The sequence below is a fragment of the Macrosteles quadrilineatus genome, unplaced genomic scaffold, assembly GCF_028750875.1.
Source record: "Macrosteles quadrilineatus isolate MER2022 unplaced genomic scaffold, UCM_ALF_1.0 Scaffold_2__2_contigs__length_208266976, whole genome shotgun sequence".
NCBI lineage: Eukaryota > Metazoa > Arthropoda > Insecta > Hemiptera > Cicadellidae > Macrosteles > Macrosteles quadrilineatus.
In genome coordinates this window covers 204,789,587-204,817,270 of record NW_026542595.1, presented here as the reverse complement: position 1 = coordinate 204,817,270, position 27,684 = coordinate 204,789,587, and the positions used below count along the sequence as shown (strand labels likewise).

Sequence of the window (27,684 nt, the reverse complement as noted above, 5' to 3'; positions counted from 1 at the left end):
CCAGTTATATCCAACCAAGTCACTGCTGTGTTTGTAGACAGCAGGATTGTACAGAGAGGTAATTCTACGTCTAATGCAGTTATAACCACCTCTGATGTGGCTAATTGTCTGTTGCACCGAGTGTACATCTGATGCACTTCTTACTAACGACCAATTAGCCAACAGGAGATGTATTCATTATACTACGGGAAGTAAAGGCGCTACAGTCGACTTGGTCGAAATCCACGTTAAGTTATTTCGTAGCCATTATACGACTAATTGGTACAGCTTGTTATAAATATTTAAGGCCATGCACTGTTGGCCATTTGGAATATAGATATGTAAACGTTCGCTTCGGTTTTGGTTATTGGGGTATAGTTGGTAGTTTAACGCAGCAATGTTATATGTCTGATAACATTTTAGCCTTAGGTACTCAAAGTGAATATTATTGTATTGTTTTGATTCTAAAACAGCTTTAAGATGATATTGATAATATAATGTCTCCTTCACAGTACTGAGGTGTGTCTGTGTATGACTCAACCAACTATGATTCTTAATTGGAACAAAACGAACGTTACGAAACGGTTATGGAAAGTTGGCAGGTCGTCGAAAGACGACAAATTGTCTAAGTTTCTAAGAAGGGAAGGAAAATGTAAATGTAAAAGCGACCCAAATGCAAATGCAAAACTCACATTTAAGGCGTTACATTACCGTCCCGGGGTTCATTTAGAGCTAATAGCGGGGGTTATTTGAAATTTAGATATGAAATTTGGTTTTACAGAAGAGTTGGGAATAATGCCTGTTGTTTTTGTTTACATGATTTCTTCGTTACCATATTCATTTTTCATAATTGCAAATAGTCGACATAGACGATCATCACACTTAAAGCACTCCGTGACTATTTCATCGTTTTCTAGGTTATAATTCCAATGTTTCTAAACGACGAACAACTAGTGTTTAAATTAAAATTAAAATATATTTATTCCTAACAAAAGCCTGGTCAACTTGTCAGCGATGTTCAATTGATACTCCAAACATTTTAACATCATTTATCAGTAAATTGTATCACTATACAACATATAAAACAGTATACCTTTTCATTCTAATGCAGTTGGTGGCAGGCACATATATATAACACAGAATGTATGGCAGTAAAATGTGCATCTTACTAGTAGTGCAAGTTTATCTAAAGAAACTACATTTTTCACTCCGTATAAGTGTTTAGTCATACCGTACTGTTTTGTTTCGAGATATCTTTAACGAGGATCGAACTGATGATGTGCGTCGTCATGAAACCGGTAGTCATCAGACAAACGAAAGAATATTAAACAGGTAACAGTTTATTTAACAATTTAAAAACTGAACCTCCAAACATTGGACTTCATGGGACTTGTTCTGAAATATTTACATTATGAATGGCCCTTATAAGCTGATTTCAACCCAGTAACAGCATGAAGGAGAGGTTCTGTCGCAGTAGTTGGTTACCAGTTACATCCAACCAAGTCACAACAAAATCCTAGCAGCATGAAGGAGAGGTTCTGTCGCAGTTGTTGGTTACCAGTTACATCCAACCAAGTCACAACAAAATCCTAGCAGCATGAAGGAGAGGTTCTGTCGTAGTTGATGGTTACCAGTTACATCCAACCAAGTCACAACCAAATCCTAGCAGCATGAAGGAGAGGTTCTGTCGCAGTTGTTGGTTACCAGTTACATCCAACCAAGTCACAACAAAATCCTAGCAGCATGAAGGAGAGGTTCTGTCGCAGTTGTTGGTTACCAGTTACATCCAACCAAGTCACAACAAAATCCTAGCAGCATGAAGGAGAGGTTCTGTCGTAGTTGATGGTTACCAGTTACATCCAACCAAGTCACAACCAAATCCTAGCAGCATGAAGGAGAGGTTCTGTCGCAGTTGTTGGTTACCTGTTACATCCAACCAAGTCACAACCAAATCCTAGCAGCATGAAGGAGAGGTTCTGTCGCAGTTGTTGGTTACCTGTTACATCCAACCAAGTCACAACAAAATCCTATCAGCATGAAGGAAGGATATGGATATGTCGTAGTTGTTGGTTACCAGTTATATCCAACCAAGTCACTGCTGTGTTTGTAGACAGCAGGATTGTACAGAGAGGTAATTCTACGTCTAATGCAGTTATAACCACCTCTGATGTGGCTAATTGTCTGTTGCACCGAGTGTACATCTGATGCACTTCTTACTAACGACCAATTAGCCAACAGGAGATGTATTCATTATACTACGGGAAGTAAAGGCGCTACAGTCGACTTGGTCGAAATCCACGTTAAGTTATTTCGTAGCCATTATACGACTAATTGGTACAGCTTGTTATAAATATTTAAGGCCATGCACTGTTGGCCATTTGGAATATAGATATGTAAACGTTCGCTTCGGTTTTGGTTATTGGGGTATAGTTGGTAGTTTAACGCAGCAATGTTATATGTCTGATAACATTTTAGCCTTAGGTACTCAAAGTGAATATTATTGTATTGTTTTGATTCTAAAACAGCTTTAAGATGATATTGATAATATAATGCCTCCTTCACAGTACTGAGGTGTGTCTGTGTATGACTCGACCAACTATGATTCTTAATTGGAACAAAACGAACGTTACGAAACGGTTATGGAAAGTTGGCAGGTCGTCGAAAGACGACAAATTGTCTAAGTTTCTAAGAAGGGAAGGAAAATGTAAATGTAAAAGCGACCCAAATGCAAATGCAAAACTCACATTTAAGGCGTTACATTACCGTCCCGGGGTTCATTTAGAGCTAATAGCGGGGGTTATTTGAAATTTAGATATGAAATTTGGTTTTACAGAAGAGTTGGGAATAATGCCTGTTGTTTTTGTTTACATGATTTCTTCGTTACCATATTCATTTTTCATAATTGCAAATAGTCGACATAGACGATCATCACACTTAAAGCACTCCGTGACTATTTCATCGTTTTCTAGGTTAGAATTCCAATGTTTCTAAACGACGAACAACTAGTGTTTAAATTAAAATTAAAATATATTTATTCCTAACAAAAGCCTGGTCAACTTGTCAGCGATGTTCAATTGATACTCCAAACATTTTAACATCATTTATCAGTAAATAGTATCGCTATACAACATAGAAAACAGTATACCTTTCCATTCTAATGCAGTTGGTGGCAGGCACATACATATAACACAGAATGTATGGCGGTAAAATGTGCATCTTACTAGTAGTGCAAGTTTATCTAAAGAAACTACATTTTTAACTCCGTATAAGTGTTTAGTCATACCGTACTGTTTTGTTTCGAGATATCGTTTACGAGGATCGCCCTGATGATGTGACGAAACCGGTAGTCATTAGACAAACCAAAGGATATTGAACAGGAACAGTTTATTTAAAAAGCTGAACCTCAAACATTGGACTTCATGGGACTTGTTCTGAAATATTTAAATTATGAATAGCCCTTAGCTGAACATATTGAAGAACTAACTTAAAGTAAAATTTCAACCCGGTTCGTGAAGTTTTCGCGTTCACTCGGACACACTTGAAACCAACGTGGATGTGGATTAAGATTTAGTCATGAGTACTGCACACAAATCCACCTTTTGATTAAACATCTCACACAAGAGTATTGTAATAGGAGGGTCAAATATTGTAAAGAGGAAGTGTTTGGCAATGTTGTGTGAGTAGGCTGGTAGTGTTGTTAAACAATAACTTGTTGTGCTGACCTACTGAAAGCTGTTGCTTTAAGTAGGCCAGTGCACTTGATCAAGGGGTCAGATTTGGTGTGTAGTCTTTGTGCTGGATGCACAGGGTTTTCATTTGTTACGTGCTGGGAGCACAAGGTGAATTTTTGTTATGTGCTGAGTGCACGAGGTATTTTTGTGCTGTATGCTATGTGCTAGCTGTACAAGGTTTTTATTGGTCCTGTGCTGGGTGCACATGTGTAATGTGTGTTTCAGATCTTGTTTGCTGTGCACAAGTGAGTGTATTTGCCTCGTTAAACTTATGTTAAATCTGGGATCTTGTAGTTCCCAGGTTTCTTGATTATGTGATTTTGTGGTTGCAGACCTGCTATTTCTACTCTAGAATGTATATTGTGCGAATAGTGTGGCGGACACATGCTATCCTGTTTCAGCTCTTTATGCGCAGTAGATGCAGTGAATGGTGGATAAATATATTATATTTTGTAGAAGTAGTTTGAGGGATAATTATTCATAGTGTATTATGGTGTGTTTAGAAATATATTTGAGTTTTAACTTTAATTTGATAGTAATATATTTTTTTCAGATGGGGATTTTTACAAATGGTTAATACTGTTAATGATTAGAGTAGGTGTTCATGTTGATATTTCAGGGTATTGCACAGGCTTAGTTGCAGTGGCAGAAGTCAGCTCAGCATGTTTGTAGGCTGAGGAATGCTGAGCGTGGTGTAAATGGCCTCTCTGTGACCTGACCTTGCTGACTGCTGACCGTGTTTTGTGACAATACTGACAATGTTTACCTATTAATACAGATGCTAGAGTTTGCTTTGGGAAATCAGTAATGCATGAATGTTTGATTTTGGGAACAAATTTTTGTTTTTACAGGTGATAGATTGTTGGAGATATTTTAAAGGGAAATTGGTTTTGCTTACGGGTTAGATTGTAACGATTTGGGCCCAAATCATTTTTTTCCAGCAATCTTGTTTTCGATTTGTTTTGAGAGGATAAACATGAAATTGTTTAAGTACATTTTTTTTTAATGATTTTTTTTTAGTTGTTGAAGTATGTGATTTAAAAATGTAGCCTACTGAAGTAAAATGTTTAACTTGTTTTAACACCGAAGCAAAGTAGGGAGTGATTTGAAATGTTTGTTTAACTATTTTTTTTTAATAGTAATCAATTTTGGTTGTGTTTTTAAAGATACTATGGGAAATCAAATTTGATTCGGGAGATAATTTTGTTTTGTTAGTTAAGAGATAAATCGCATGACTCCCCGAAAATAACTGTATTGGGAAATAATAGTGTCCTTTAGTGAATTTAATAGTCTCACAAAATTTTGAAGACAAGACGGATTATGTATTACAAAAATATTTTATTGAGATATATTTTGGTTTTTAGATTTTTAAGTATCAGGGACTTCAGTGGGAGACATATTGTTTACAATATTTTATTTTTGATTCAGACTTAAATTGCAAAGTACCAGATATGAGAGACAACTGTTAAACTATTCCTTGTTTCGAATGCTTTAAAAAGGTCATACTTGAAGAGTTAAAAGTAAACCAATCAGAAATTATATATAATGTTTTGTTATTTAATCGTATAGGCCTATGATTTGTTAAGGTAACACATTCCAAACACTTCTCTTAGTTTCAATAATTTTTGTTTTAATGTTGGTTGTTTTGTTTTGTTCTTAATGTGAGTTTAAGAATTTCTTTAAAAGTCTAGGGTTTTTTTTTATAAATTATATGTTGTATTTGTGAGTTATATGTTTGTGTAGGCTTCCTATTTACCCATCCCCACTGACCAACTGTAGACAAGGCTACAAGAACTTCATGATTTGCCGTGTTATCTTCAACATTGTGATCGGAGGAAGAGACTTTGTCAAATTCAATAAAAACTGGGGAAACGCAGCTGGGGGCAAGGGCTTTTAAGAAGAGGAGAACTTCAGGCTGCAGTACACTCAATCAATGGCAAAGGCAGTCCAACATCATCGTCAACCAAAGTCGATCATCATCAATGCTGTCAAGGAACGCTGGACGGACTACAGACTATAGACACCGAAGTGGGAGACATCGCAGAAGACATGGCTGTGGTCAAACATCTGAAGACCAACGACTGTTCGAGGAGGCTTTATCGACGCAACTGCTGAGGTAGTCAGCAAACAGTTGGTCAGTTCTTCCCCTCCTAAACCTTATTTTAATTTTGTTTAGGTACAATTTTAAAAGATTTTATCAGTTTTTGTTATTAATTTTTTTCTCTCTTTGAGTGGATGTATCTATGTAGTTGAGACGCTGGGGACATCGTCTGGAGGAAATGGGGGGATGTAATAGGAGGGTCAAATATTGTAAAGAGGAAGTGTTTGGCAATGTTGTGTGAGTAGGCTGGTAGTGTTGTTAAACAATAACTTGTTGTGCTGACCTACTGAAAGCTGTTGCTTTAAGTAGGCCAGTGCACTTGATCAAGGGGTCAGTTTTGGTGTGTAGTCTTTGTGTGGTGCACCGGAGGACAGGGTCCTGCTGGGGGAGCTGGAGCCCAAGGCCCTTGGCCTTGGGTCCAGGTAAGACAATGTAAACGGTTTTCAAAATTGGGGTTTAGAGTCTTTTCCAAATTGGGGTTTAAGCTACTAACTTATTTATACAGTTCCAGTCTACTCTACCTTATTGTTTGATTTTAATTTTTGTGTTCTTTGTGTTGTTTTGAGTAATTAATAAAGTTGGGTTTTGTAAGCGAGTGCTGAGTTTCATTCCTGAGCTACGTCACCCAAAGTAACAGTACGTATTCCAAGAGGAATTCAACCGTTACAGTATTCATACTTGTGTTAGATTCCACACACGCGCCAGGCTGGGGCTCAGCTGAGCAGGTCATCAAATATCCATGACAACGTTGTACCCTCCAGCTGAGCCCTCCCCCCCCCTACAGTGTCTGTGTCACTGATGGATCTGTACAGAATGACAATAAAACAACAGCTTGGGTGTCATACGGGTTGATACTTCATGAACAAGTACTGTAGTATAAACCCCCGCCGCAGCAAACCTGCAGACATGAATTTCCATTTACCTGGCTAGAATTCCACCAAAATATTCCCTTGAAGTTGTCAGATTTATTTCCTATTCAAATAACATTAATTTTAATGAGTACCTAGGTTTGATGCTACAGGGCAAGTTTATTGATAGTTTTGTATGAAATAATCAAAATTGCCAAATTACATTAAATATATCCATAACCAAGCAAACTTTGTGTGAAAATAAGAAAACCCAATTTTCATCCCCATAACCCTCCCCCCCTTAAACATCCGTTCTCATAGTCCGATCTTGCTGCGAACGGTGTTTTTTGGCCTCTGGGGATCTCAAAACGAAGTACCCCCGCCGCAGCAAACCTGAAGACTAAGCGAATTCCCATTTGCCTGATTGGATTTAGACTTAAATGTCTCCTTAAAAAATATCACATTTATTCCCTATTAAAACAGAATTAGTTTAACAAGAAGGCGTGATTAGGTTTGCTGTAACAGGGAGGGTAAAGGTGTGTTTTTTTTATGTTCATAGTTTAGTAAGAAATAAATGCATTTTCAAAATTTGATCAAAATATGTTCATAAACAAGCAAACTACATAGCTTCATTCCCTATATGGGAAATTCGCTAAAACTGTCTTCAATTTAAACGACATTGGCTACTGATGGTCTAAAAATAGGTTTTAAATATGAACGATGCTTCCAAAAGTCATTGTTGAACACCCAACATGGTTGAAGAATAAATAATTACAGCAAAGTACCACGTAACCATCTTATATCACATTAAGTTTACGATATAAGATTGGTGTAATATCCACAAATTGGTACACAATACAGATTCGCGCAAAGCCGGACATGGCAATTCAAAAGCAAGCAAAACCTTCTACTCACTCAAAAATTAATTATCATCCCAGTGAAATTAGTGGACAGACGAATATCGTACGAAATACAGTAATAAAAAAGTTTGTTTCAAAAACTAGCTTCATAAAAATATAAAACTATATATATAAACATAGCAAAAATATAATTAGTAAATTGATTTTTACTCACTAAAGTCGATGAGTAACCTTCCGTAGCCTTGTCTCTGGTAAGGTGGCAGAGTGAGAATACACGAGACGTTGTAGTTGAGAAACGAGTTCTTCTCCTGAAACAGTGACAAGAAAATAGTTAAGGATGGTGTCAAATTGTAGCTAAGCTAGGGAACTGTACTTCTTGACCTAAAGTGTCAGTGTAGATTATTGCCACTATCAAGAACTGTACAATGAGGAACGGGTTCTCCTCTGAAACATACGAAATTGAAGTTAGAAAACAAACAAACACTGATGGCTTTGCATGATTGACACGTGGAAGATGAAGAAAGGAATATTCGCCTGAAATTATCATGGAAATGACAAAATTTATATTCTTAAACAATTGTACTATTTTTACGAAACTGGGCGTATTTTCACCCAATTGAAAGTAAATGATAAGTGGAAAACTCAGTGAGATGCTTTACGAAGCTTTGTTACTGACTTAAAACAAGCCAGCCAGAACCATTTTAGCCCAATGAACAAACACTTTTAGCACTATTTGAATACTACTATAAGTTTTAAGGTATGTGGTGAAATGTAAATAAACACTTCGACAGGACGATCGATTCCAACATTTTGAACGTCGACGAAGATTAGTGGTAACCCCAGAGACTGTCCCCTCTCCAGGATAACCTCTGATAACCCGAAATTCCCGACCGGGACCTCCCCACCCCCCGCAACCCTTATCTGGAGGCTTGGCTTCCTGTAGACCCCGCTGGGAATAACTTATCGTCCAACCTCGAGGTTTTTTGTGGGCGACACACAGTCAAAATAGCTCAGCTTGGATGATGTAAAATCCAGCATGAGTGCGTCATTTGTGACAAGGTTTGTTTGTTACCTGTCGATAACTGGGTCTAAACTCAGCCTAGATTGATTCGATCCAAATCAAGGTGTTTTATTGTAAGTATTTGATAGTTAAAAACACAATATGAGTGTTGGGTGAGTGTAAAGTGAAGAAAGATGCCTTGTGTAGCTTTGCTGACTAAGATTAGCTGTTTCCTTAGCCAGGACCATTTATTGAAATTTCAATCAATAACAGCTGAGTCCAGTTTCGAGCCCCCACAACGTCTGACTAATTGACAACCTAACAAATTTAAGGAAAAAAAACTCAACCAATGGTTTGGCCTTTTATTGATGCTAAAATGAAAACATAAAATTCATTTCCAAAAGAAAACACTAATTCATGAGTTCATTCATGAGGAAAGTCTAAACTTCTTTGTGTCGCCTATCCTTTTGATAACTGAAAAACAAGAGTACCCAGTCATGGAAAATGTATCAAATCTAGAAGTTTTTGTAAAAATGTTTTTATCTTGTGCATTCATTTAACGATATTTGCTTCAATCATCAGACAACCAGTTTCAAACAACAGTTTCACATTGGGTTATTGTGTTACGAACAGAAGCAAAAGTAACCTTAAAGTTTCTTTAAAGTGTGACAACAGTTAGATGAATGAGGGAATAAACAAATTAATTTATCAATTGTCTAAGCAGAGACTTCGCCTTCAAATATGAGAGTTCAATACAAGTCAGTGTCGATTCTGGATGCAGATTGCATTTACCATTTGGCAGTTGAATTACTCATTCTCTAAAAACGCCAATGGCAATAAACGCGAAAAAACTAATAACTGTACTTTCTAAGCTTTGGAGACACTAGAAAAGTAAAAAAGACTAATCCGTACAAAGTAAACGTATCAAGTAGACGATTCAGTAACGAAGTTACACGGTGCGTGTGCGTGTGAGACGTATGTCGGTTGTAGTGTGTACGTGCGTGGACTGCGTATGTACAATATCTCGCTCTCAGCGTATTTCTACACGTGATTTACGTATTTCCACGCTTCTCTGACTCCAGCACCCCCTAGGGACCGACTTGTAACCGACGACGCATTTGGTTAATCTTGGGATACACTGGAATATTTTGTACCAAGGAAGTAGATCAGTATGAAACAACCATTTGCACTAGCGTTCTTTCGACTTCAAGTTGCATAGTTTTTTTTTTTTTTGCAGGGACACATTGGTTTTCCAAAAACACGGATATTTAACGCATTTGTACATTTAACTTTTTAACGATTTGGCAGAATGCATTATTGTCTAATATGTATGTAGGGGTGTACCTTACAAGTACACACAGTGTCATTTCAAGAAGCACTTGGCATAACGGAAAAATATGTGCTGAAAGAGGTTAAAATCATTTTCCTCCATACATGAAGCCCCCTACAATTTTCTGTTACCAACACAAGTATCTATAATCGTAATTTAACAATTAATTTTACATTGAGTCATTTTATAATTCTTTTGAGTAATTTATCGCGAGAACATCTTTATTGTTTAAGTCCTAACTTTCTTCACGATAAAGTTCACCCGTGTGATACTGATAGCTCAGCAAAATTCGCGACAAACTGAATAAAACTTCACACTCCACGTACCATATCGCGACAGCAAAGTGGTGTACATTTATTACAGAAATAGGGATATTTGTGATCGGCTCATCCCTGCAAGGCAACACTGATACCACCATACGTCACAATCACTCCATATATCGCATGTATTGCAGGCTGCCATTGCTGCCAACCTATCAAACCCGAATTCCCTCTTCAAAAGCTGAATTTATCACCTGTAACAGCCGAACGAGTCTAAACAACGATCTGCGTATTCAATACGAATTGGAGGTTGCGTTCCTCTCAATGGATCAGGTTTAGTTCGCCGGTCAAGTTAATTACGAGTTTGGCTTGTAAAGTGGTCACTTTATAATATTGGCCAAAATAAGATTGGTTAGTTTGATGCGTAGCTTAAATTTAAGGTATCAGGCGTTCGATTACTGACTGAGTTAGGGTTTTTGTTACTTAAAATCATCGTTTCTTTCATCAGTGTTTCCTTCGAAACTTTGTAGATGGAAAATCCTCATCCTGTAATACTAACATATGGACATTCCTGTCTAGTTAAGTTCCATCGAAGGTATCATCAGTTGGACAAGTTGACAGGCCGATTAATGATTGCAGGGACTAATGATTTAACATGGACACACTCCAGACCCGTAATATTTCCATGTACGATTCCGAGAAAAGTCAAAAGATTTTAATTGTTTGAAAATGGTCTTGGCTTTCCTCAATCAAAAATTGGGGCTAAGTAAATTATTCTGTCTAAAGAACCAGCTGATAATTAGTTGTCACAAAGCTTATCCAAAAATCATATTTCAGTCATATTCGCCATACGCAGCGATGTGTTGGCGTCTAGATCTATCTAAACAGGTCGTTGAGAAACTATATTACTGAGGGTAAATTGATACGAAAGCATATTTTTAATATGACCTATCATCACCTCTAACCAAAATTTTTACACAACCTAAAGTTTAACAAATAAATGTATCTTGTTAAATAAATGAAGTATTGAGAATTTACTCACCTAAGGAAAAAATTGGTTAGCTGTACATTTTACGAGTTTTCCCTCGAAGAAAACGCACTAGGTATTATTGGCGAATCAAATTACAACTCAACTTAGTCCGATACTATTTTATCACGATTAAATCACAAGCTTCCTTAAAATTAAAGTTCTACATAAGATCACTCCATTTATTTTTACTTCCACTTTTTACTTGTAGTAATGCGCTGAAATAAATACAGCCTACAGTATTTTCTCACATGGAGCCCTACATCGGTTGAATACTGAACACCAGAACACTGTTTTGTAGAATGTTCAATGCACACTACGCCCCATCACGACGAATATAATTTTTTAACACAACTATACTTTTAGACACAAAAATAAACAGAGCCTTTATTATTTTTGATACCTGTCTAGAAATCGTTAAATTTCATTAAATTGTTTCGTAGGAGCTAAATGATCCATCAGAAGGTATGAATATATAACGTCTTACTCAGTCTGCCTACTAATTATTAAGTGAGACTGTTTCACATTTTACTGATAAATCCTGTAGACCGTGTAAGATTGATCTACTCTCACACCTCGAGAAACTTCCCCATAACAAAGTTAGTGTCGCCGACGAGAGCGTGACAGATCTTAAAATAGCCTCAAAATGTAAATAAATACGGCAAATAAGGTTATTAAAATATTTAGTAAACTTTTGAATAAAAAAATATATATTTAAAATTTTAACTACAACATTGCGTTTTTTTTTTTTTTTTTTTTTGCTTGAAATTCCATAGAGAATAGGAATTGTATGAGTTTTAAATATGACAAAACATGAATTCAAAGGTTTCATAGTAGTGGTAACACGTCTAGGTTAAAATTTTAAGTTAGGCTGATTTTTGCGTACCTTTTTTCTTCAAGTAATGACGATTCTTAATCTACAACTAAAAAGGGTATGCGAGTATTTACTCTAAGGTAGGTAACGCAATTATACCTCAATTATTAATGCTACCTTTCTTTACATTACTCAGTTCATTTGGATCGGATGGAGAAGACAAGGGTATTTCCAAATCGGCTAGTCATTGTATTTTTAATCAACTAATAACGGTTAGGGCCTATGGGCTACAGTAATTTTTTAGAAATTACTAAAAACGGGCAAAAAAAGACCAACAATAAAACCAATGGGCGGTAAAAAGTTAGTGGCAGCGGTGGGATTCGAACCCACGCCTCCGAAGAGACTGGTGCCTTAAACCAGCGCCTTAGACCGCTCGGCCACGCTACCATGTGAGAGGAGGGTTTATTTGTCGGTTAAGAGAGCAAATCATTGTCGGACAGGTTAAATTATCAAAGTGGAAGTGAATACTAAATTGGTGTGTGAAGAATTGCAAATGTAGGCTGGAAGTCACAATCCATAATGGTAGAATGATTTTACAACTAACTTGGAATGAAGCGCAGACATATTTGTCCAAGCCATGGAATTGTCCAATCATTCCTGAACTTAATCACTTTTCGATTACACAAAACCGAACACAAACGAATGCCAGACCACCTGTTATTAGTTGGGTCAAAGAACAACAAACAAAAACTCTGGTTGGCGATTGGCTGGAAATAATTAACGATCGTGGACAAAGAGGTACATATACTGGCAAATAGTGGAGAAATTACACACTGTAAACCGCCTGGAGCGCACTAGTGTATTAACAGGTAGCAAATAAACCTCCCGGTGTTAGAAATGTATCACTTTTCATCCTGTGAAGTGACTAGAAAAATATTTCCTCTAGTTTAATAACATATAGCAAATATTTAATTATTTATCCACGGTATAACTATTTTAAAATAATTATGTATATAACGCATTATGCTCAAGACATTTTGTAAAATAATAAATAATAATGTAAGAATCTCCTAATCTATCTAGTAATAATAGAAAACCAGATACAAAATGACTATTTGTTACGTACAACAGAACATATTGCTGGATAATACTTTATATTAAATGGCCACATACACACTAGATAACCTACATGTAACACATAACTAGATAACACACATAACAAAGGTATGTACAATTTTATTTAATTAATCATTATTTAATTTAATTTATTTTATTTAATAAATACATCCATATGAAACATGACAACAATAATAAAATTAAGAAACTTAACAGGTCGATGAAAAAATACTATAACGGTAATACTGTATCTTCCGTTATTGTTAAAAAAAAAACTGAAAAATATAGTTCCACTAAATATGATTTTAAAAATACACCAAACCGTCAATCACAAAGTAGTATCGGAAACATTTTTCTATTCAATAACCCATCTAAAATACTTAAAACTGTATAGAAAATGTTCGAGATATCAGAACATCTTAATCCAAAAACTCATCTCTTGACGTAAAGTACTACTGTAAAAATAATGTACTACAGTCCTATACAAACTTATCGCCATTACTTTTCAACTCCCTTCAACATCAGTGGTAAACAAAATTTGCCGCAATTGAAACGCCTAATATATCGGGGCTACGGTATTTCCATTTCCATATTGGGCTAGTCAGTTAAGGGGGGGGGGGGTTGTAGGAGGACGCTCAATACTCTTGTCTAGTCTCCACCCCCACCAACCCCTACAGTATCATTCATATCGTCTGCTAGGTCGAGATATAGGTTAACACGTCTGTGTGTGTGGCTTTGCTGTTAAATCCGCTGGCTGCACGCGCTCTTTATCACTGAATAAAAAACTATCGCATTTACGGAGTGCGATTGTACATTTACAATGCTATAAAACGAATTTTAATTGGGTAGGTGGATGAAAGTGTGGTTTAAAGAATACCTGCTGTAAATTAGATAATACCTTCTTGATCAAAACTATTCTTGCTAACTCAACAAATTACTAAATGGTTTGAAAATTTACGAACAAATTTTGAATTTACTGAATCATCCCCAAAGATTCCTTACCAGAGACCTCAGAATATTAAAAATAGCACGTATCTAATAATACGTGATGATAGGTGATTCCAAATATAATCTGTTTTGCCACGGAAAAGATTTCTAAGATTTAGGCCTACGTAACGATGTCTTGGAAAACTAACCCTTTATTAAATATCCAATTCCGCATTTTACCAATTGAAAAAATTACGAATGCATAGACTCTACCTAGAGATCAAAATTTCCATCCCGCTATCATATTTCAACCCCCCTCATTTGCTTTTTCATTAGGTAGATTGATGATGGACACGTTTTTACCTATATTTATCTCCAAGAATTACAACTGCTATAGCTAAGTACTTCACAGCATAACCGTCGACAATATGGTCTGTGTGACGTAGGTTGTACAGCGACTCCACCCCAGAGCGTTGTTTTACGACCCCGCAGCGCCGCGGCCCCAAACTTTGACCTAGTTGTGAGGTGTGCCGCGCGTGCGTCCGAAACTACCCCCTCAACACCACAAACTGGGCATTGGACTCAACCCCACATTGGCACAACATACTGGAGTCTAGACTGATAAACAATAGCGAAGAAGCGGATAAGGTAAGAACAATAACTACAGTTGGAAAACTTGGCTGGTCCACTGTAACGAGTTAATAAGTTAACTATTTAAAATTCATCCATATATTAGTTTACTGTATATTGATGGTTTTGAGTAGATGAAGTTACTAATACAGAGTTAAACATCTTTATGACCATCGGAATAAGGTGGTTGGTCTTGGATGGAAAAAGAGTCTTTGTCCTCCGACACAACAGCCGTTGAACTGGGGAACCTAGGTTACCTCTTCATGTTACGGTGACGAAAAAGTGCAAACAAAAACTCAATCGAAATATAACCACAAAACATGTGTTGAACAATTACCATGTTATTATCAAATTAACTATTACTGTCAACACACATTTCTAATAATTTTGGAATTCACATCCACATCGGCGTTTGGAAGAATAATAACACCCGAAAGACCCAACCCACGGGGTAGCGGATTTCTACCCCCGGATATTTACCCCCATGAAAAAACGCCTACGTCATTTTGACGTCACGAGGGGCGGGGCTTATACACGTTCGAGAAACAGCCCGCAACTGGAAATCTACCCCCGGACATCTACCCCCGGACATCTACCCCCAGACATCTACCCCCGGACATCTACCCCCGGAAATCTACCCCCATTGGTCAGCTCTGCCGCGTATCGGCCAATATTCATTGTGTTGTATAATTGATTTTATAAATTGCTTTACCTTCTTATATCCAGTAGTAAACATGCGATATGTCGATGTCTGTTTTAACATTATCCATATTTATAATTCAATAAGTTGTAACAGTCCTTTTCAACCCGACCTACTTCACTGATTTTTACGATTGAGGTGTATTTTAAAAGCTTAAGATCTAGCGCAGCACAAAATGGTAATTAAAAGGATATTTCGATTATGGCTTCAAAATGTTGACCCCTAAGCCTTTGATTTATTTCTAGAAGGTGCTTCCAATGGTTGACCAACTTTTACACTATACAGTAACAGTTTAAAAGTGAAATGTGAGGAGTACTCATCAGATCAATTTTTAAGTCAGGTTGTGAAAACATGAATGATCGTCTGCAACTGTAAACAGGAGATGAAAAAGTTATGAAAATAATATAATATTGCGCACTTTTCACATGGTCAAGTGTTACATCGTACTGAACCATTGTTTTTACACACATTTCTTAAAGGATAAAGTGAATAAACTGTGGTGACCTTCCGGTTTGTTCAATGTAGGCCTAGTAGGAATAATTGTTTAGTAAAACAAAACTCAGTTGTAAACTGTTAAATTGAGAAAGAGGGTCAATAAAAGTCAGGTGTATAATGGTAAATTTTTCATATCATCTAGTAAAAAAAATAGTTTCTAAGATTTAAATGCGTACAGTCCACTCTTGGTAATTCAAACACTTGATAATTCAAAACTTTCGATAATTCAAAATGAAGGCTCAGTCCCTAGAGAATCTCTCAATATTTCAAATTTTTACCATGCATTTTGATACACTCGGTATTTCAAAGTCCAAATAGAGGGCAGGTCAATTTGTAACACGCAGTAATTCGAAGTTTAGTTGGCAAAACACTCTATAATTCGAAGTGATCTCTTCCTGTTATAACAGGAAACTATACAGTACAGTACATCCTGTTCCTATGGTAGGCTAGTGTTGGACGTTTTGATGTTTATTTAGTTAGAGCAGTAGTAGTCTGAGTTAGTTCACTGACTTGTTTTTCTAAGTTGGCAATCCGATCTCTAGATTGCGCGACATCTCCTTGAGCACAAACGTAGTTGTCGACAGCTGATAGTTCAGCTATTGGCGAAATATATAGCGCTAAATAACAGACTTCTTTGCAACTAAAGTAACTGAAAAATAAGCCGTTGATTGTTTAAAAGTGTACTAAAATACGGTACAGCATGATGTTTTATTGTAACGTGCTGTACCTTTGTATGTATTAAAAAATGAACTCTCTGTAATTCGAATGGTTTATTTTTCTCCCGATAAATCGAACTCTTGATAATTCAAAACTCTTGATAATTCAAATTTATATGCTTGGCCCACCAATTTCGAATTATCAAGAGTCTACTAAGAAAGGATTTAATGTATTTTCTCTTAAATACCTAAAATAAGACAATTCAGTTGTAAACTGTTAAATTGAGAAAGAGGATCAATAAAAAGTCAGGTGTATAATGGTAAATTTTTCATATCACCTAGTAGTAAAAAAATTTAGTTTCTAAGATTTTAGATGCGTACTAAGAAAGGATTTTAAAGTATTTTCTCTTAAATACCTAAAATGAGACAATTATTCAAATTCAAAATAATGGCCACATTCAATTTTTTAAGCATAGCCTAACATCTTTTAATATATATATATATATATATATATACGCCTAAATACCCCCATTGCAGCACATTCGCATATTCAGAGCATGTATAAAGTCTTATTGGAAAATCCTGCCTTAAAACAAAACTTGTCAACTTATGTCCATAAATAAGTGTTCAAAAGATTCATTCATAAGAATACCAAATAGGAAGTGAATAAGCAGGTTTCCTGTTAGTAAAATGTTAAAATGAGGCATTTTAAGGTAGTATACAGAACAGAATTAGGTTAAACCCGTCGACACTGACGGTTACTTTCAAGGCTTATGCTAATTCATTTTATAACTGCGATAAATAGATTGAAGTAATACAAATTTTTAGCATTTAGCTCTTTAGCTTTTTTGATGAGTAATAAGTGTAAAAGCAATAATGACTATTGCGTTAGTTACAAAATATGGTTGATCATTCAATGAATAAAATATTTCCCATACCGTACGTCATAACAGTTATTATTACAATGTTAACCGGTTTCTCTTCTTTTGGAAGAACCTTTAAATAGTATTAAAATCGTATTGGTCAATCTTTTGTGATAAACACTTCCGATCCGCGCTCATGCATGCGCTGTTAGCTGTTACTGTATGTGAAAGTTTGTCAACCATTTAAATCACTGTCTGGAAATGAATCAAATGCTTAATGGTCACACTTTTGAAGCCCTTTATCAACATATGGTTTTAAATACCATTTTGCGTTGAGCTGAATCTTAAGATTTAAAATTAGACCTCAATCATAAATATCAGTGAAGTAGTTCGGGTGAAAAAGGGCTGTTACAACTTATTTTATTAGGAAGATAGATAATGTTAAACAAGGCAATGACATATCACATGCTTAATACTAGATATTAGAGGGTAATGATTAACCGAAGAGACGTTGGTTTACATAAAACAATTAATAAAATCAATTACAACAATGAATATTGGCCGATACGTGGCAGAGCTGACCACTGGGGGTGGATTTCCGGGGGTAGATGTCCGGGGGTAGATGTCTGGGGGTAGATGTCCGGGGGTAGATTTCCAGTCGTGGGCTGTTTCTCGACCATGTATAAGCCCCGCCCCTCGTGACGTCAAAATGACGTAGGCGTTTTTTCATGGGGGTAAATATCCGGGGGTAGAAATCCGGCGACCCCAACCCACCTCAGACTAATGAATAGCGCATCCAATGAATTATTTCCAAACGTCAACAAGTTCATCTGTGTTTCATCACGCCGTGTGTATCAAGTCTTCGAGACGCCCGTCGCCTCCTGACTGGGGACTGTGTCAAAGACAAAGCTTCCAAGACAAATAAGATCGCCAAACACCCGGGAATGTTCAGGGTTGAAGGATAGAAGTCGTCGGACGAACGAGTCTAGGTGAAGTTTAATGTTTACCAACGTTGACAAAATGAGTATTATGACACTTTCATAGTGCTAAATTTTCTTTGGTGCCAGGAAAGTAGAGTTAAACTAAAAGAACGGACTAAAAGGTCTGTTCGCCTCAACAAAAGAGAATTGTTATTTAATTTCATTTTAAGTGTTTGCAGTTACATGACAGATTTCTGAGACAGTCCTCGCACGAGATGAGCAATTTTATCAGGTGCCCTGCATGTAATGAGGCGATGCCTAAAATGTAGGTATTCGCGGCCGAGGCTGGATGCGACCTGGACAACACTCGTAATTTGTATGAAGGGTCAATTAGTATACTAATCCATTATCACGTAATGGACAACCTATTTAGGGTGGTAGGCGGAAAAGATAACAAACTCGGCTAAACTAGTCACTAAGTTTTTCAAAGACACAAAATATCTATCTAGTACGAACTCAGAGAGTCGAATTTGTCACTACCGGTTTTCATAATTCATTTCTTTCGACGACAACCTTGTGGTGAGATCTTTCTCTGTAGACATTTCGACCTTTCGTGGCAAACTCTATGGCTAAGGTGAGACCCGACCGTAGATGAATCGATAAATGGAAGAATAAAAAAAAAAACACGTCAAATATGAATAAGTCAAGTTCAACAATACCGATATGAGACGATACGAAAAACAGATGTAACAATAGGAAATGTATTCACAATTATGACTATAGATGCTATAGCCTAGTACTGTATATTTCATCTCTAGGAACGAAAGTGGCTCGTTGGAAATACGGTAACAAAAAGACACTTTCGGCACAGCCTAGTCTGTACTTTCGCTCCGTGTGATGAACAACTATTTTCATCATACTGGGGAATAACCTTTTATTTGTTACAAAATTAGACCACATAATTTGATGTTGTTCTAAGTCGTAACCAATGTTTACATTTCTGTTGTTCACAAAAATAACTTAAAATAATCGAAAACGGCTGTTTTCTGGAAAGTATCATGACAAATAAAATTTCTTAACTAGTTGAAAGAGGCGCATTATTATCAATAATTAATCTTCCAAACTAGAATCACAATGATTCCTTATTTATATTTTTACCTAGTTTATAAAAAATTTAACAACAAAATAATGGACATGTGTAGTGGTGGAATTGTAGAATGGAATAGTGAATACAGTAAACTATATATGTACATTGACCAATAAGGAATTTTTTCAATTCAATTCAATTGAATTAGCAAACGTTTGTTTCCCAGAAAATAATTTCCAAAGACGACCACGTTAATCGCATTAAATCCGAATGGACGCGGAGAGAGGTATTGAAGGAAGATCAGACAATAGTGGAGTATCCAACAAGACAACAATACAGGGATGGACCTGAAGGGTTACCAATAACCGCAACGGAGGGGAGGCTCGATATCATAAACGGTACAGATTAAGATTAACTGGTGGTTATTAACCCTTACAAGCACGGCAGGGATGTGGGTTGGGGAGACTGCAGGGATTTTTAATGTGTTTTATTACCGTAATTGTTCAATATTTCTCCACTTATAACGGAAACGTACAAGGTTTCATGGTGAATGTTGAAATATTTGGGGGAGGGGTGGTTAAAAGTTGGTCTCCAATAAACTAAGATTCTGAGCAAAATTAAATTTTGAAACTTAGCAATATTATTTTAATTTTATTTTATATTTTGTGTGTGGTTAAGCCAGTAGAATATTTTACCTTTTTGTCAGGACACGGTCAAATTCGTTAAATAGGCAACCTGTTATTAGCTAGCTACATAATTAATAGTCCTAACAGTAGTTAGTTAACTAATAACCTAATGATAAATTTTAATAATATCAGGGTCCAGAATCAAGACTATTGGGAATCGAACCAGCAACTTTCAGATTTGAAGGTTAGCGCTACCACTCGACTACCTAGAGGTTATTTAAGACAACTGAACTGATGGTTTACTCATAAAGTTGTAATTATAAATGTAGTGTTTATTTAAGTAATGGACTGTTGGGTAACTATGCGTTTAAGTTCATGTTGTAAAGGTTATTTTGAGAGAATAACATATTTAAATAATTTCAAAATAATTGATCAAATCGTTAAATAAACATTTTAGCAAATTTATATTAAATTTAAAACAGAAAGTGTATCATTAACTAAACAGAGATTTCCTCATATATTTTACAAATACATACTAAAGTTTTAAACATTTCAAAATGGTAAGAGGGCCATTTATTGTTCGTTACTAACCTAAATAGATAGAGATGGGGCGGTTTTGAACATTTTTAAATGATAAAGAGTGCCATTGGATTTTTTTTAGCTAAGTGGATGACACATATAGTTTACGTATTTATACGATTCCATGTAATATAACAGTGTCTTAATAATTTTTAGGACACAGTGGGTTGTATGAAGACAAGTTAAGAGGGGGGAACAAGGAATACTTAGATGGTTTTGAGAAAAAGAGAGATAGAAAAATTATATCGTTGATCATAAAAGGAGACTAATATGGAGAGGTAGAAGATGGTGGACAGGTGAAAGGGGAGATGGAAAAGGAGGAGTGAGGTGGAAGATAATGTCTTTAAAAGGAACTATGAATAGATAGAAAATGGGAAAGGATTTGTACCAGAATAGGAAATGTAAATTTATGAATAGTTTATAACAGAAACGTTTTAGGTAAAATTCGTTCCTTGCTCCAAATGTCTAAAGTGAGCATAAAATTGGTATAAAAACATGTTGTGAAAAGAGCTGTGGGTCCATTGGAAAATCGGGACAAAGCCGGTGACGTCGGGCCTCAAAACGACAAAGCTGGTCAGTTAAGCTCAATTGTCATCTGATTGAACTAGATGAGAGAAGTGATCACCCGCATGGGACAAGGGGCGAACCCGAGGTCGAAATCGATCTGTTGCGATAATCGATAGGCTGAATTTGAATATTCGAGTATCAGAAGTTGCCTGCGATAGTCGCAATCTCGTCGAATATTCAAACATGTTTGGTACTGCGATAGTTCCTGGAGGTGGATCCTACGATGCGAACGATGAGTTGCCGATCTCACTGCGATAATCGATAAAATACATTTGAATATTCGATTTAACAATTTTACCTGCAATATTCCAATCATAATTATACATCGATGATCATAGCGAACAATATATTGATCTATGCTACGATGCAACCGTTGGGCTGAATATCATTCAACAGTAAATTTGGGCATTCGAATGTTCTGCAATACAATGTCACCTGTGATCATCAATAAAATCGAATACTCAAATAGATTATCTGATACTGTAATAATTCCTGTGGAGTGGAGCCTACGTTGCAACTGATCTGATTGCGATAACCAATAAACCTAATTCGAACATTTGAAACAACCACATAGTGGTTTCTATGTAGTGTTAAAGATATCGACTTTTATTGAAACTAACATCATTACTCCATTACTTTAAAAGGGTGCATTTTATGTGTACATGTGTAATTACACATTATTATTGTCCTGCTACTGACGTGAGTGTAGGGCCTCAAGTCACTTAGACTCGCTAGTAACCGAGAGAGCCGCTAAGTGATGTATGGTTTATGGTTGATTAAACCATAATCTTAAGTGATCGCTCAACATTCCAACCACTACACACAGCTGAGATTCACAGGCTACCGAGGCTAAACAGCAATAACTATACCCTCGCTGCAGCAAACCTGCAGACTAAGCGAATTTCCATCTACTTAGATGGAATTACACAAAAGCATCCCCTTAAAATTGTCAGACTTATTTCCTGTTTAGTTATCATTAATTATAATGAGTAGCCTACTTAGGTTTGCTGCTACAGGGAAGACAATAAAGTGTGTTTCAATATTGAAATAAAAATTTTTCGATATGAAAAAAGTAAACAATTTTTCCAAATACCATTAAAATATGTCCATATGTGACAGCAAGCTATAACAGTGTATTTATTCTCAATTTTTTGAAATTTTCTCCGTTACGCATACAACAACGCTTTAATATACTATTTAAAACAAATCATTTTTTATGAGCTTTACAGAATAGTTTGGCAATAAATTGCAAAATTTTATGTTTTTATTGCGAAAATGGGAAACCGGCATAAACTCCCGTTCATAGTCCGATCCTGCTGGTTTGCGAACTCGTTCGAATAAATGTAGGTTTACACGTTTATACCAAATGTCATCAAAATCGGATCATTTTGGCTCGGGTTATTGTGCTAACGGATACATAACATATAAATGAATTTGAGCTGATGGTGTTTTTGGCCTCTGGGGACCTCAAAACTAAAGTAAATCGGTCCCGGGTCCAGGTATTCTATGGATTGGAAATTCGCTAAAATCAAGCAGTTGTCAGTATTCAGTAACAAATAACATGCAATTATTCGAGATGAATAAGTGTAATAAAATTGAAGAAGAAAGTATGTTACAATGTATGCAACTGTGAACCACAGACTATCATCAAAGAAAACAGAGAGAGATTTAATAAAGAAATGCAACATACTGTACTATAATATTCTACCATTGACTTTGATTGATTGATTCTACGCACATTGCTGGTTCCCCAGTCAATATTTCGAGGTTAGATTGCTTTTAAGGGCATGTCAATACGCATAATATTATTGCAGGCTATTTAAAACATAAGGTTATTGACAAAGTACTCATGTGACTGTTATAGTATTAAATATTCAACGTACAAATAACATACCTTAACACACATCTATTCTTGTTGGAACGAACAAAACTGTCATGTGTAGCATCCTAAATTGGATCCACAGTATCATTTCTTAGACATTTGTTTCTTCTCTTTAATTCCTTATTTTCACGTGTTTTTTTTTCAGAATTTGTATTTGATGAATATTTGGTATGATAAACCCGGCTACTGCTGGTCTATATTTAAGTAAACTTTAGTATTGAAAGTCGATTGTAACTTTTTGATTAACGCTTGCAAGATGAAAAACTTAGATTTTAATTTTATGAGCAATACTAATAATTTTGTTACGTCCCCTGTTCCTTCGTCCTAAACACTTTTGTATAGTCCTGTATATATTGTAAAAGACACTAAAATGTTTACAAGTCAATATATAAACAAACCAATCTCCGTGTGTCTGCATTGCCCCGTCAACCAACGCCCCAACGTACACCACACACACACACACACACCCTTGCAAACAACCAAATCTACCATCCACTGATGGACTTACTATTTACATTGTTTTGTGTTTGGAAACACATGTGAAAACCGCTACAACAAAGACCATTACTGGCTGTGTCAGACAGTTTGTAAGGTGAGAAAACGTCCAAGTTTTACGGTCGTATATGTAAAACTGTTGTACAAAAATATAGATTTAGTGATTTGAGAACATTTTACGTAATCATTTTGCTTTTATCAAGACAAAATATCCCATCAGCGATTTTGTTTACTCAAATGGGTTTTACAACAGATTATGCATGTGCAGTACTGAGTTTTCTCCTTATCATTTGAGCCGTTCAGGAGGAGTATTTGTAAAACAAAAGCAGGAGTGTAGTAAGAGCTTTGCTCCGCTCAACTCAATTATATTAAATTTTCTATTATAATGTTAAAAAAGGTTTTATTCTTGCCATATTGTACGTGTGATGTATATTAATCGTAATTACTAAATATCTACACTTAAACTAGTGGTATTAAATTTAAATATTTTCAGAGACTTCCGAGATTTCATAGTAAAAAAATATGACATTACGGACATTACAGTGATATCCGTGGCCCAACCGTGGCCCAATGCCCAAGTAAAATTCTATGAAAGTTTAGGAGTTCCGTGATCTCTAAGTAAAACCCATGACTTTCCAGTTTACTTGTTTACTCCATGAACACCTAGTAAAACCCACGACTTTTCCGTAACTTCCATGATCTCCAAGAAAACCCCATGACTTTCCAGTTTATTCCTCGATCCCCTAGTAAAACCCATGACTTTTACGTAACTTCCATGATCTCCAAGAAAACCCCATGACTTTCCAGTTAATTCCTCGAACCCCTAGTAAAACACATGACTTTTCCGTAACTTCCATGACCTCCAAGTAAACCCCATGACTTTCCAGTTAATTCCTCGAACCCCTAGTAAAACCCATGACTTTTCCGTAACTTCCATGACCTCCAAGTAAACCCCATGACTTTCCAGTTTATTCCTCGATCCCCAAGTAAACCCCATGACTTTCCAGTTTATTCCTCGAACCCCTAGTAAAACCCATGACTTTTCCGTAGCTTCCATGACCTCCAAGTAAACACCATGACTTTCCAGTTTATTCCTCGATCCCCTAGTAAAACCCATGACTTTTCCGTAACTTCCATGACCTCCAAATAAAACCCATGACTTTCCAATTTATTCCTCGATCCCCTAGTAAAACCCATGACTTTTCCGTAACTTCCATGACCTCCAAGTAAAACCCATGACTTTCCATCGCCTTCCCCAATTTTAGTAAATTCCATAACTTTCAGCTACTCTATGATCCTCTATCGAAAACCCATGACGTTACAGTAAACTCATTGTACATTATTTTAATTTTCCAAACCAGGAACGTCCAGTAAACACTGAGGAAGGTTGGTCTGGTGCGGGTCGATGACTCCCTGCTATTTCTGCCGCAGCGGCGCAGCGCCGCCGTACGCCGTTCTATTCATTTCGCCGACGAGACGCTGCCAAAATCCCTGCAAATATTTACGGAAAGAATTTCAATGTTTTCTTCAGCGGCCAATTCGATTCGCGTTCGTTGCCCTTGTGCTAAACATAGTTGTTATCTCTCGGCCAAGAATCAAACAAAACCGGGCCTTAAGCTATTTTGATGAAAAGTTATGAATGGCTTATGAACTCACGTCCCAAATTTACATTGGTTCCCAATAAGAATACAAAATCAAGAATCCCAATTTGACGCCAGTTGCTTAAGATATTAATTGATTTAAAAATGAGTGCATGTTTCAATATAAAACAGAAAATGTAGATTGTTGATATTCATTGATACTTATGATTACTTATGATTATAGGTCTATGTATAGAAAAAAGGAAGCAAATTAATGGGGACGGTTATTGGTAGCTTAGTGGAAATAGTTATTTATTTAGTTATATATATATATATTTCCTACAGTTACTATAAAGCATATGAAATAGTTATTTGTTATTACTAGTGGGTGAAGTGGCACTTTGCTGCATACGAGAGAAATGTATGAGTGTGGAAGGTTTCTCGAGTGCAGCTAAGGCAGTTTGCACCCGTGTTAAACATTATATTTTTCCTACAGTTACTATAAATCATATAAATAATTAGTCTTTCAAACACTGTCAGACACGTTTTTAGGAAAGGTTAAATCCAAGCGTTGAACGAAATGGGGAACGCTCCACCAGCTGATCGTAGTCGTAGTATCTTTAAGTGTTGCCAACTTATTTTTAAGCGTACCCATATTACGTACTAATAAAAGCACACTGTTTTGTGTTGTTTGGTTGCGTGTACTGGAGTGCGGCAAAAAAATAGTGCGGCAAAAGTAAAATGAGTGTAGCAAAAGTAAATGAAGCAATTAGCTACATGACGTATCAGTGCAAGGAAGGCAACTTTGTCTGGTAACTGTAGGAAAAAAGTACTTTGTTCAGGTTTTAGACAACGAGTTAGAAAGAATGAGGAGAATCCCGATGCAATTTGAAAATGTGACATGGTAAATACGCATTGAGATTGTACTTTCACTAAGGGACTGATGCTAGAGTAGTGTTTGTGTCCTGAAGCCTTAAGTTCGGTACTACCATAAGCTTAAGTTCACCTACCAAGTCAAACGGATAGGTACCAGGTTAAATGAAAGCCCCATAATTATTTACTTGTTGTACAGAGAAGTAAGATGTCTTCATATCTTACTTCTCTGAGTTGTTTGTTTCTTATTGGTAAACATAAATGCTCCACTGATTAAAAATATCCAACTTTACTGTGGTATACAATTATCGTTTCACTCATGCAAACCCTTGAACTATTGCCCTAAAACTTACAATTCCAAAAAGCTCATGCATTTTTCAACTCCCAGTCAAAATTCTAAACACGTTTAGAACTAATGAAATAATTGCAAAATAAGCCAAAACAGATGATTGGGGTGGAGTGATTACTGTTAATTACAGACCTAACGCAGTTATACAAACGTTGTTAAACTCTGGGTGTAAAACGACCCCCGCTACGGCTACTATGTAAATGTAGGCTAATGAATGAATACAGAGTCGGTCTCCGCCTGAAGATAGACTTTGAAAAGGTTTCCATGAAAGGTTAAACAGTTTAGAAAACATTTACTAAAACTGTTTGGAAATCCTGCGAAGAGTAGTTAGAGGGACTTTGCACTTATGAAAAATAAAGATTATGAAAGAGCTTTAAGCTCATATACAGTACTACTTGGGCAGTAGTAAATAACGTAACAACGAAAAAACACAAAGAAGAAAGTAACACAATGTTTTGAACAGTTCCTTTTGAAACCTTCCTCAGGCTTAGATGGTCAATTAGTTTAAAATTATTAAAGTAAAATAATTTAAAAACAATAGAACGTAGAATGCAATTATTGTCTATGTGCTTCATAGTTGTTTAAAACTCCATTGCACGTCCACAAGACTAATGATTCGTTTGTCTTCAATATTCAAACAAAATTAAGTCAATTTTTCCTAAGTAGGTATGTTCCATTTGTTCCTGTATACAAAGCCGTCGCACAATCCTTCAACATTCCTTCAACATCAGTGTCTTAATCTAATGCAATCTAAATACAAACAAGCTATTCGATCTTGAGCCAATTAAAAGCTGACTACACAAATATCTGTAGAATAAATAACTATAGTCCATCATCAATAACGTACACTTATAACCCTTTAATACCTGTCAATTAAAAATCAATCTAAAGCCCCGTTTACACGACCCGTTCCCGACCACCCTTTCCCGTCCTGGTCCCGACCGTCCTGGTCCCGACCGTCCTTGTCCCGACCGTCCTTGTCCCGACCGCCCCGTCACCTGATCGACAGAGCGTTGTGTTTACACGACGTTCTCTGCGCGCCTCAGTCCAACCTACATTTGCGGCAGCGATTCAATAACGCAGCTAAGTTTAGCAAGTTAACTCCCAACCACTTAACTAATTCAATTCGAGTAAACGAGGCTGGCAAGAAGCGAGCGGCGAGGCGTAGATGCGATAAAGATAAGCAGAGGAAAATGAAAGGCGATTACCAGGGGATTATAGGCCGTTAACGAGCGTCGCTGCAGTGTGGAATACGGCTGCTGCTTCTGTGTCCTCTCCCTCTCCCACCCTTCCGTACCCTTTGGCCATATCTTGGAAGAGGATTTAACTTGTTTGTTTAAATAAACAGATGTATACAAACGAAGTAATTTTTGTTCCCACCGGTAACAC

General features: G+C 36.4%; 1 protein-coding gene and 1 non-coding gene across 2 annotated transcripts in view; both read right to left on the bottom strand.

Annotated features, from left to right (window-relative positions):
* LOC128985309 (histone acetyltransferase KAT7-like) overlaps positions 1-27,684 on the bottom strand; it is a 58,261-nt gene that overhangs the window by 26,816 nt on the left and 3,761 nt on the right. The window contains exons 3-4 of the mRNA XM_054404701.1: positions 7,893-7,963; positions 7,734-7,827 (exon numbers count right to left, since the gene is read on the bottom strand). Coding sequence (XP_054260676.1) covers positions 7,734-7,827; positions 7,893-7,963 — 165 coding nt within the window. The remainder of the gene's footprint in view (positions 1-7,733; positions 7,828-7,892; positions 7,964-27,684) is intronic.
* Positions 12,316-12,397, bottom strand: Trnal-aag (transfer RNA leucine (anticodon AAG)). Its single transcript has one exon. It is a non-coding gene; the product is annotated as a tRNA-Leu (tRNA).